Genomic DNA, 12333 nt, shown 5'->3' with positions numbered 1-12333 from the left:
CTTATTGTACTCATTGTCAGCAAGAGGGCCACCATATTGATACATGTTACACTCTTCATCCCAAGCTTCGCCAGTCTCGCTCAGCGCACCTGACTACAGCTACCCCGTTCGAGCCACCTCTCACTTCATCCACTACAACTATTGTACCAGCTGATGATACATTCACCTTCTCCTGTGCCGGGTAGAGGAGCTACAACGACTTCGCTTGAGTGCTCGCCCTCCCATGCGGGCTTTGCACAGCCAAGTAGTTCACCAATTACCCTACTCTCTAGCTCCCGGTCCTGGATTATTGACTCGGGAGCCTCGAACCACATGACTGGTGACCCTTCTCAGCTTACCTCTTTTCGCTCATTTCCATCTAATTCTGAGTCCATTACTCTTGCTGATGGGTCCACTACACCCATCACTTGTGTTGGCACTATTTGTCCCTGTTCTACTCTTCCACTGTCTTATGTTTTGTGTTCCTAAGTCACCTTTTAGTTTGCTTTCTGTTAGTCAGATTACGCAATCTCTGAATTTCTCCATCTCATTTTATCCTTCTTATTGTTTGTTTCAGGATCTCTCGACTGGGAAGGCAATTGAATCAGGTCGTGAGGTGGATGGGCTCTACTGTCTCCACCGTCGACCACCGCCCGCTGCCTTACATAATTTTGTGGATGCTTTTCAGTGGCATTGTCGCCTTGGCCACCCTTCTCTTCAGCGGCTCCAGCATACGTCTCTTGTCCCTGTCTCAATTTCTTCTTTTCAGTGCAAGTCCTGTGAACATTGGAAGCACCATCGTGTATCTTTTCCTTCCTGATTCGTTAGTCGAGTCTCTAGTCATTTTCCTTTAGTTCATTCCGATGTATGGGGATCCTCTAGGGTCGCGTCAACTGCTGGTTTCAAGTATTTAATTGTTTTTATTGATGATTAATCACGTATGATATGGGTGTATTTGCTTAAAGAACGCTCCGAGGTCTTATCTGTGTTTCACTCTTTCCATGTTGAAATTAAGACTCAATATAATTGCAATCTAAAGTGCTTACGCACCGATAATTCTCGCGAGTATTTCTCCGGCTCTTATGGTTATCTGTCGACTCATGGTATTCTTCATCAGTCTTCTTGTGCCTACACCTCTCAAAATGGTGTTGCAGAAAGAAAACTGTGTAACTTACTTGAGGTGGCTGACACCTTAATGTTTCAGATGTGAGTCCCAAAGTCATATTGGGGTGATACTATTTTGACTTCATGTTTTTTGGCTAATCGCCTTCCATCGTCTGTGCTTCGTGGTGATTCACCATTTCTGGTTTTACATCCTCAGCATGACCCATTTCCTCTTACTCCTTGAGTCTTTGGGTGTGTGTGTTTTGTTCACCACTTAGGCCCTGGACGCGATAAACTTGATCCTCGTTCTGAGCGCTGTGTATTCTTGGGCTACTCTCGTACCCAGAAGGGCTATTGTTGTTACAGTCCTCGTCTTCGTCGCCGGTTTGTGTTTGCGGATGTTATGTTCTTTGGGTCTGAGCCGTTCTTTTGCCCAATGTTCGAGTCTATCACTAAGGTTATCGAATCGGTGGTTTCGGTTCCTCTTTCAGGCCTACCAGACTCAGTTATGGTACCACATTCGTCACTACCTGAGCCTCTGACTGTCCCTGCCGTGGATTCTCCTCCTGTTCCTTCTTCGGCACCACAGGTTCCTCATTTTCCTATGAAGCAATATTAGCGACTTCGGCGCATTGATGGTCCACCACTCACGCCTCTCGAGCAATCACTTGCAACCAGAGTGTAACGACCCAGATTTTTGAAAAGGGTCATTACGAGCAAGAACAAAACCTGTCCCAAACTTACCACTTATAACTACAATCATAATCATCTACCAATCTTATTCCATGACTTAAAAGGAGAATCCTATTACAATTATTTAATTTCAATGTCTACAATAAAGGCATAACTAGAAGTCCAGCAAACAAAACGCTCCTCCACTAGTAACTTAAAATGCAGAGATTGACGTGGCTTGTCATCTCCACTCTTTATTTAACTCCATTTCCTGTCCCATGAACTAGACATCCTCATTCGCAAATGCGCCTCATACGTTCTCTGACCCTGAGATGAAAATTGAGAGAGAACAACATGATCATATGGCCAGTCTCAACAGGTATTGGAAATCAATAAAAAGAGACAGGTTAATGAGAAATATCAATTTAAAAGACAAGTGTGGTAAGGAAAATTTTATGGAAACATCGAAGATAATCGAAATGTAGAGCGTAATGTAACAAACAAGAAAAAAAAATCTTATGATCAACTTATTTTAAGTATCAAAATTACCCAAGGCACTCCAACTCCCATTTGCCTGTTATCTTGGCCTACACGGTCGGTTCCGTGCGGATTTGTTACGGTAGATCCTACCTCCTAGAGACTCATGGTCTTCAGAGGATTCTGCTATTAACAGGGGTTGTGCCTGACTCCCATGTTGTCTGGTCGTTTATCGGGGATAGCTCCTGGCTTCCCATCACTCTTATTCATTTACGATTTTCATTTCTTATGTCTGTTCTTAATTACATGTATTTTCATGGTTGAAACCATTCGTCTCATATCGTAATATCATAAAAGCATTTCTTTAATTAAAACATCATGATGGCAGAAAACAATAACTCTTAAAGTTTCAGAACAAAATGAAATTAAACTTGCAGTAAAGTAAAACAACAGATATTTATCACGTTCCAATCACTTCAATTCATAACCATACGAGATGAGTCTAGCTATTACCTGCCTTAACTTACGAATGGGGAAGAATGGACGGCTTCTGATAGGTAGTGGAGTGTGATAGTTCTGGAGTCAAGTGATAGAACATAACAATGTCAATTTTTTTCTTATGTATAAGTTTTCAAAAATATGTACAGGTACTACGTTGAGGCTCTGTCTTAGGTGAAACCCATGCACATAGACGTACCATTACTGTCTTGTCTTTGGACAGGAAGATACATGCCCGAAGAAGACACTTACTGCCCTATTTTTGGGCAGCAAGAAGACACATAAAGGACACTATTGCTGTCCTGTTCTGGGGCGTAAAACTCATGCACAGAAAAGCCTACTACTGCCCTGTTTGAGGGCATGAACTCACACACAGAAACCCATGCTCGCTGCCCTGCTTGAGGGCATAAACTCACACACAAAAACACATGACTGCTACCCTGTTTGAGGGCATAAAACTCACACACGCAGAAAAACATCATTGCTGCCCTGTTTGAGGGCATAAAACACGCACACAAAAACACATGACTGCTGCCCTGTTTGAGGGCATAAAACTTGCACACAATATAGAACACTGCTGTCCCTTTTTTTTTTTTGGACGCAATCATATACAAACATAGGACACTACTGTCCCGTTTTTAGTATATAAAATACGCATATGAATGACGTAGAACCTGTCCAGTTTTAGCACACGAAAACATGCATATATCTGACTCTAAATCTTTCAAGTTTTGATACATAGAAACACGCATATAACGGTCTTTAAATCTGTTCAGTTTTAATCTAAAAAAATGCATATAACTGACCTTAAATCTTTCTAGTTTTGATACGTAAAAACACTTACCAACCGTACACAAATCTGGTCCGTTTTGGGACCAAGGAAACACATATCAACAGGGTACAAATCTGGTCCGTTTTGGGACCTATAAAACATACATATTATGAGGGTGTAAATCTGGTCCGTTTTTGGACCAATAAAACATACATTAAAAATGCATAAATCTGGTCTGTTTCAGGACCTAGAAAACACACCAAAACAGTGTTAAACCTGGTCCGTTTTGGGACCGAGAACGCTAAATTTGGTCCATTTTGGGTCCAAGAAGAACACACAAAAGCAGTGTTAAATCTGGTCCGATTTGGGACCAAGGAAACTACTCATTATAGAGTTAAATCTGGTCCGTTTTGGGACCAAGAAAAACACAAAAATAGTGTTAAATCTGGTCCGTTCAAGGAAGGTAGTAAGTGTACTTGTTTAATGATGACAAAAGTTAGAGAAAGTCAAGCCTCCCTTTAGCCTTCCACTCCTTTCCCTTTCTCTTTCTTTTCTCTTCCCTCACTTTTTTTTGTATGTGTGAATGATTTCCTAAAGGGAAAGGCCAAGCATATATAATTCTCTTAGGATTTTCATGTTTGACTTTCTTTAATTAAGGGATTTTAATGGTTAAGGAATAAACACTTTATGGATGGTTGCCTTTTAGGTTTCCCTCCAAGAATTTGGTTGTTCAAAAATTAAATATTCTTTCATAAATTAAAACTTGATTTATATATTTGCTATTTACTATCCAAACTTTCCATGAGGTTTTTCCTTCATTTAATTCAAATTTTGGAAATCAAATCTCTTGCCTAGTTAAAAGATATGCAAGCTAATTTTTCCTTAAAGAAAAAGTCAACCAATCTAAGAAATTTGGAAAATCTAATTCAAATCTCATGAGTTGGCAAATTTTCCTACATTGGGAAAATTTGTCCCTTCCATGGGGGAAATTTCATGGAAAATCTCTTGGGACATGTATTTCTTTTAAATTTTTAGGGATTGAATGAAAGTCTAAAAAAAAGTTTTAAATCACAAATCCTGTATTTGACCCATACCTTAATGGTAAATAGGTCATAACTTCATCAAATCGCGTCCAAATTGCGTGATCTTGGGCCCATTGGATGGGTAATCGAAAAACCCATCTAACGGGACCAAAATCAAGTCAAACGGACAAGATTTGATGTCCCATAATCAAGCTATAAATAAAATGACGGGAACACACGATAGGCTGTCGATTTCTGACAATCTCTTGATCTCTTGAAGATCAAGGGGGATCGATACTCAAGTGATGTGATATGTCATCCATTTGAGCTTGATCGAACGTCCGAGGGGTTCGGTAATCGATCCAATGGTTTGAAAGGCTCCAAATCACAGTTCTAGACCATTGATCTTCGATGGGAAAAATCTACGGTTAAGATTGAGTCAAATTTTACCAACTCTACCGACCCTTGGTAAGGTCGGGCATTACACGGAGATCCCAGTTTCTACCACTCAGGTATCCTCTCTACCTACTGCCATTGAGCCTTCTGATTCTCCCATTGCTTTGCGCACTTGTTCTCATTCTACTGCGCATCCTATCTTTCATTTTATTTCTTATGATAAACTAACTCCTTTCAAAAGCTGTCTATGCTTTGTCTTCTTTTGCGTTACCAAAGTCTATGGTAGAGGCTATTGCTCACCCGGGATGGCGTGTTGCCATGGATCTAGAGATAGGTGCTCTTCATGCGAACCAGACTTGAGATCTTGTTCTTCTTCCGTCTGGTGCTCGGCCAGTGGGTGTTCACGATCAAGTACTTGCCTGGTGGTACTGTTGAGCCGTTGAAAGCGTGCATGGTAACTAAAGGGTATACACAGACTTTTGGAGTTGATTATACAACGACCTTCTCCCCAGTTGCCAAGATTCCCTCTGTTCATGTGCTCCTCTCTCGCAGTTAATCAGTGTTGGATACTTCATCAGTTAGATGTGAAGAATGCCTTTCTTCATGGCGACCTCACTGAGACTTAACCCGTGAAACTTTCGTTTCAAGGTTGAGGTGTATATGGAGCAACCTCCAGGGTACGTTGCTCAGGGGGAGATGTCCTCCCCTGTTTGTCACCTGAGGAAATTACTCTATGGTTTGAAGCAGTCTTCGTGAGCATGGTTTGGGAGGTTCAGTGAGGTTGTCATGCATTTTGGCATGAAATAGTGCGCTATAGATCATTCAGTATTCAGTCATCAGTCCTCAGCTGGTTGTATTTTGTTGATTGTGTATGTTGATGACATCATCATCACTGGCAGTGATTCAGGGGGTATACCAATGTTGAAGACCTTCTTATAGAAAGAATTCTCCCCCAAGGATTTGAGACGCCTCAGATAGTTTCTTTGGATAGAGGTAGCATATTCTTCTCGAGGTCTATCTTTATCACAAAGAAAGTATGTTATCACAAAGGAAGTATGTTTTGGATTTATTGGATGAGACAGGAAACCTTGGAGTGAAGCCTGCATATGTATTCATGGACCCTAATGTGAAACGTGCTCCAGAAGAAGGAGAATTGTTGAAAGACCCTAGTTGATACAGGAGACTGGTTGGAAGCTTGTATATCTTACGGTTACTCGCCTAGACATATCGTATGCTGTAAGGGTAGTCAGCCAGTACACGAGTTCACCACATACCTCACACTGGGCGATAGTAGTTCTGATTCTTAAGTATTTGAAGGGCGCACCAGGAAGGGGTCTGTTGTTCAAGAGACATGGTCATATGAGGATTGAAGGATTTTCTGATGCTGATTGGGTTGGATCTCCAGCAAATAGGAGATCGACCACTGGGTACTGTACCTTTGTAGGAGGTAATTTAGTGTCATGGAGAAGTAAGAAACAAGATGTCATTGCTAAGTCAAGTGCTGAAGTCGAATACAGAGCGATGGCACATACGAGTACAGAGCTCATTTGACTACGATCACTTTTGTCTGAGATTGGTATCGTCTCATCTTCACCTTCATAGTTGCATTGTGATAACAAGGCCGCCATACATATTGCAACCAATCTAGTTTTCCATGAGCACACAAAACACATCGAGGTTGATTGTCATTTTATTCGTCAGAGGATCCAGAAGGGAGAAATATGTACCGTATTCACTCGTTCTGCAGATCAGTTAGCTGATATGTTCACAAAGTCATTGGGAAAAGATAGGTTGAGTGATATTTGTAACAAGCTAGGAATGTATGATATATACATTCCAGCTTGAGGGGGAGTGTTAGAATAAGTAGTCATTATCAGGGTATAATCGTCCATGTACTTTATTTCTTCTTTAATATAAATAAATAAGTGAGGGGGAGTTCTCCCTACTCACGATTCTCTTCTCTCATTCTTCTTCTCAACATATAGGAATAGCCCATAGTGGAAACTATTTTATTCACACCATCTCTTCTCTCTTTCTCTCCTCTCCCTCTACCACTCCAGCGTCCAATAACTTCAACAAGTACTTACTTTTAAAAAAAAAATCAATTAACCATTTAATCTATATTTACTATTCATTTACTTGGTCAGAATCAAGTTTTATTATCTACTGAGCCTCATATATTTTCTGTAATTTAGTAAAAATATCACTATTCATTTACTTGGTCAGAATCAAGTTTGATTATCTACTGAGCCTCATATATTTTCTGTAATTTAGTAAAAATAGCCACCCATGAATTTATACTTCACTCGAGTCTCTCTCATTTATTGGAATTCTGATAACAAAATTGACATCATTTGAGTAGTGATATATCTAACAGCATGACAGTAAACTGAAACTTGAACATATTTCATATTTATTTGTCTGATCCTTCTTCAGGTTGCCATTAAGAAAACAGGAAAAAAAAAATCCTTTACCAGGTTCACATTTCAACATTATATATTTTTCTATAGCTAGGTATTGATTGGATCTGTTGGTCATTAGGATTTAATGCGACTTATGGTGATACTGTATGACCATCTTTAGTAGATGTTTTTCTCACTTATCACTCTGAATTTTTTGTCATTAGGATTTAATGCACTTGGTGATGCTGTATGACCATCATTAGTAGATGTTTTTTTTTTTTTTTTCACTTTTCATTCTGAATTTTTTGAAAATATTTTCCTCTTCTCATGTACCTTTTATTTGGGTATGATTAGGGTGAATTTAACTCCGGAAAATCTACTGTCATCAATACCCTCCTTGGAAAAAGGTATCTCAAGGAAGGAGTTGTTCCTACAACTAATGAGATCACCCTTTTATGCTATTCTGAGATGGGTGTTAATGAGCAACAGCGCTGCGAAAGACACCCAGATGGTCAATTTATATGCTACTTACCGGCACCAATTCTGAAAGAAGTTAGTTCATCTTTTTCTTTTTTTTTGAAGATTAAAGAAGTTAGTTCACCTAGACTCCATAATTTGTATATTTTTGAGTTGCTATATTTTATCATTTAGTAGGACTGTAGGTAACTATCCTGGCCAATCCATTTTATTATATCCAACATGCCCTATTGCATGATTGGGCGCAAATTTATCTTCTATCATGCCCTTTCTATTTTATCTGCTTTATGCCATTTATTTCATGTTCTTCTATTCCATGGTTGACCTTATCCTAGTTCTTCATCTGCACCTACATGTGGAATTACAATTTATCAACGCTTCCTAGATGAGACTATTATGTTTTTTCCCCCTATTTTCTCTATCCATTCTGTTCATGAGCCACTGAGCCTTTTGATTCTATTTTAGGTGCTCAATGGCTGGACGCTAACTTTGTGTCATTGAGCCTATAGTTACAGCTGTTTATGATCATGTATCTTGTTATGTGCATGGCGTCATTATTTTCATTGAATCTTCCTTTTTGATAAAAACGTAGTTATCTGCCTTATTTTCTATTATTGAAGATACCTCTAGTTAGGAATTCAGTTTGACTAAAATCTTGGTTTATAAGATCAATACGGCATACATAGGAGCTCATAGAGGATATCTCATGCTTCTTTTTTTGACCGTTGGGCTTTTCATCTATCAAATACCTCAGTGGCCTTTACACTTAATGGATCACTTGGTGCGTGATTAGTAGTGCTTCTAGTTGAGGTTAGAATTTTCGGAAGGTTCCTACTTCTTGATCCGTACCTGGCATGCATTGATTACAGATACTTTGTACTATTTTCAATGTACATTATATGCGTGCTTGCCATCATTTGGTTGAAATTTCAAGGGAAATAAGCGAAGTTTCCTCTAAATTGGTTTTGTGTAGAAGAAAGGGGTCCACTTGATCAGGTGGATTCATTTCAACAGCCAAGTCTGACAGAGGTTTGGGACCATGAGCTTTAGGTCGCCATGGAAACATAAACGTTTTAATTTGGCTGGAAATTTCTTGGAATTCCTGTAAAATCATGGAAACATATGCAAATGATAGAATTTCAAGATGAGACTTCAAAAAATGACAGAATAAGCACAAACAAACAATTAGAAACCATCACATACATAAGAGAACCATCCATAATGATTTAATAACATCGAGGGATTGACCCTCTAGCTGAGTGGTTAGGGCTTTGTTCTTCAATCTGGAGGTCTGAGGTTCAATGCCAGCTAACCTACCAAAAAAAAAAGTTTTAATAGTGAAACTCTCTTCTATTGTTGACGTAATCACTTTGCCGAATCATGTAAATCTTGTGTTTTTTTATGCCATAGGGTATCCCCACCCCAATTTTTAGGGCGGGACTATTCCCTACGGATGTGCGGAATCGCTTGCAAACCACGCGCATCAGGTAAGCCCGGAGGGATTCGAACTCGCATCAATGGGGAGTGTTAGGCCTAAAATCGGTAACAAATACGGCAATGACGTAAGAGCTGAGCTGGAGGACCCGAGGAGCCGAAGTGAAGGAGCTGAGTCCTGCACAGGAGCAAACGAGGTCAGAAGACCAACCCAGAGTCGTTACTTCGGACAGGCCCTTCGTCACTCAAGTCAGTATGAGCAGGAGTGTAGAGCTTGTTTTTAAGAGTGGTGGGTGAGAAGTTATTCCCCTTTTGATCTGAGCCTTGAGAGGCCGTTTATAGGAGGAAACCTGGGGTGGTTGGATTACCTACCCCAGGACAGGTGTCGTCCTCTTACGGGTTTAAGCTTACCTACTCTTAGGTAATTACCAGACTACTCCTGGGCCGACGCTGGATTTGCGGTGGGCTATCCTGGGGCCACGTGTCGACAGCTAATTGGCTGCTGTTTTTCATACCCCATCAGTTGCCCCCCAGTTCTCCAAGTCATTGTAGTGATTTGGGGAAGTGTGGTAGGTTACATTCCTGCCCGGCTAAGCCGCCTGTCCGGCCTGGATATGTTCGGAAATTCTGTCTGTCCGACCTGGAAATCAGTCAGGAAATTGTGTCTGTCCGGCCTGGAAATCAGTCCGGAAATTGTGTCTGTCCGGCCCGGAAATCAGTCCAGAAATTGTGTCTGTCCGGCTTGGAAATCAGTCCGGAAATTGTGTATGTCCGGCCTGGAAATCAGTCCGGAAATTGTGTCTGTTCGGCCTGGAAATCAGTCCGAAAATTGTGTCTGTCCGGCCAAGAAATCAGTCCGGAAATTCTGTCTGTCCGGCTTGGAAATCAGTCCTGAAATTCTGTCTGTCCGGCTTGAAAATCAGTCCGGAAATTGTGTCTGTCCGGCCTGAAAATCAGTCCAGAAATTCTGTCTGTCCGGCCTTGAAATCAGTTTGGAAATTTTGTCTGTCCGGCTTGGAAATCAGTCCGGAAATTCTGTCCGGCAAAGTCGTCTGTCCGGCCCGGAAAATCTGTTCGGCCAAGCCGTCTGTCCGGCCTGGGGAATCTGTTCGGCCAAGCCGTCTGTCCGGCCCAGAAAATCTGTTCGGCCAAGCTGTCTATCCGGCCCGGAAAATCTGTTCGGCCAAGCCGTCTGTCTGGCCCGGAAAATCTGTTTGGCCAAGCCGTTTGTCCTGCCTGGGGAATCTGTTCGAAAAATCTGTCCGCCTTAGGAAATTTGATTTTTGTCGTCTAGTGGACGCGTCATATTTTGTCCGGCTTGAGCCGGACTGATTTTTGTCATCTAGCGGACGCGTCATATTCTGTCCGGCCAGGAAAATCTGTTCGGCCGAGCCGTCTGTCCGGCCCAGAAAAGCTGTTGGGCCAAGCCGTCTGTCCGGCCTGGGGAATCTGATTTTTGTCGTCTCGTGGACGCGTCATATTCTGTCCGGCTTGGGCCGAACTGATTTTTGTCATCTAGCGGACGCGTCATATTCTGTCCGGCCAAGCCGTCTGTCCGGCCCGGAAAATCTGTTCGGCCAAGCCGTCTGTCCTGAAAATCTGTCCGGCTAAGCCGTCTGTCCGGCTAAGCCGTCTGTCCGGTCTGGGGAATCTGATTTTTGTCGTCTAGTGGACGCGTCATAGTCTGTCCGGCTTGAGATGACCAGATTTTTGTCCTGTAGCGCATTGCGCTATATCCTGGTTGGCTGGGGCCGGACTGAATTTTGTCTTTAGCGAATCAAGCTATATCCTGGTCGGCTTGAGATGACAAGATTTTTGTCCTGTAGCGCATTGCGCTATATCCTGGTCGGTTTGAGATGACCAGAATTTTGTCCTGTAGCGAATCACGCCTAGTCCTGGTCGGCTTCAGATGACCAGAGTTTTGTCCTGTAGCGCATTGCGCTATATCCTGGTCGGCTTGAGGAACGGATGAACTGGAAACTGATTCTGGTCAGCCATTTCAGGTCGTCCATCTGAGGTCGGCTGAAAAACAGATGAGCTACAACTTACCCTTCTTCAGGTTAAGTTTTACCCACGCGTTATATCCAGTCTGGCTGGAGATGTTCTGAACGGCTTAGGATGACCAAGTTTTATTGAACTTGGGTTTTTGCAAGGGTTTGGTGTTCTGCCTGGGCCCGTTCGTGACTAGGAATGCGCTCCCAGTCTTTGTGGAGACGAGCCGAGGCGAACCAAGCAGCGACTACCCAAGTTTTAGTGAACTGGGTTTCTGAGACGGTTTGGTTTTTTTGCGCGGGCCCATTCCCGACCAGGAGTGCGCTCCCGGTCTTTGTGGAGACGAGCCGGGGCGAACTAAGCAGCGAGTAGCCAAGTTTTAGTGAACTGGGTTTCTGAGATGGGTTGGTTTTTTTGCGCGGGCCCGTTCCCGACCAGGAGTGCGCTCCCGGTCTTTGTGGAGACGAGCCGGGGCGAACCAAGCAGCGAGTACCCAAGTTTTAGTGAACTGGGTTTCTGAGATGGTTTGGTTTTTCTGCGCGGGCCCGTTCCCGACCAGGAGTGCGCTCCCGGTCTTTGTGGAGACGAGCCGGGGCGAACCAAGCAGCGAGTACCCAAGTTTTAGTGAACTGGGTTTCTGAGATGGTTTGGTTTTTCTGCGTGGGCCCGTTCCCGACCAGGAGTGCGCTCCTGGTCTTTGTGGAGACGAGCCGGGGCGAACCAAGCAGCGAGTACCCAAGTTTTAGTGAACTGGGTTTCTGAGATGGTTTGGTTTTTTTGCGCGGGCCCGTTCCCGACCAGGAGTGCGCTCCCGGTCTTTGCGGAGACGAGCCGGGGCGAACCAAGCAGCGGCATGATCTGAGGAACTCGGAACTTTGCAAAGAAGCAGTAGCCTTTTTTCATTATCCACACAAGCGTAAATACAATGGCATCCGCTTTTGTGTCGGGCGGCAGGCTATTGATAGTATTTTCTGAGGTCTTCGGCGGGTTCAGTCACCCGGGCTTCGTCTCTCAGATCAAGTAGGTCAATCGGCATAACACTTCCTGGACTGTTGTTGATCTCCTCTGACCTCTCCCATGCCGTTTGGCGTCATGAACTTCATTTTCT

General features: G+C 42.8%; 1 protein-coding gene across 2 annotated transcripts in view; it reads left to right on the top strand.

Annotated features, from left to right (window-relative positions):
- Positions 1-12333, top strand: part of FZL (FZO-like protein) — a 76195-nt gene that overhangs the window by 22972 nt on the left and 40890 nt on the right. For both annotated transcript variants that reach the window (XM_077391376.1, XM_077391311.1), the window contains exon 4: positions 7677-7874. In XM_077391376.1, the coding sequence (XP_077247491.1) occupies positions 7677-7874 (198 nt within the window). The remainder of the gene's footprint in view (positions 1-7676; positions 7875-12333) is intronic.

The sequence above is a fragment of the Tasmannia lanceolata genome, unplaced genomic scaffold (assembly GCF_043159265.1).
Source record: "Tasmannia lanceolata isolate RefF3 unplaced genomic scaffold, GAP_Taslan_0.1 ptg000002l, whole genome shotgun sequence".
Lineage (NCBI taxonomy): Eukaryota > Viridiplantae > Streptophyta > Magnoliopsida > Canellales > Winteraceae > Tasmannia > Tasmannia lanceolata.
Note: the sequence above shows the minus strand (reverse complement) of the source record. Positions and strands in the feature narration are given on the sequence as shown.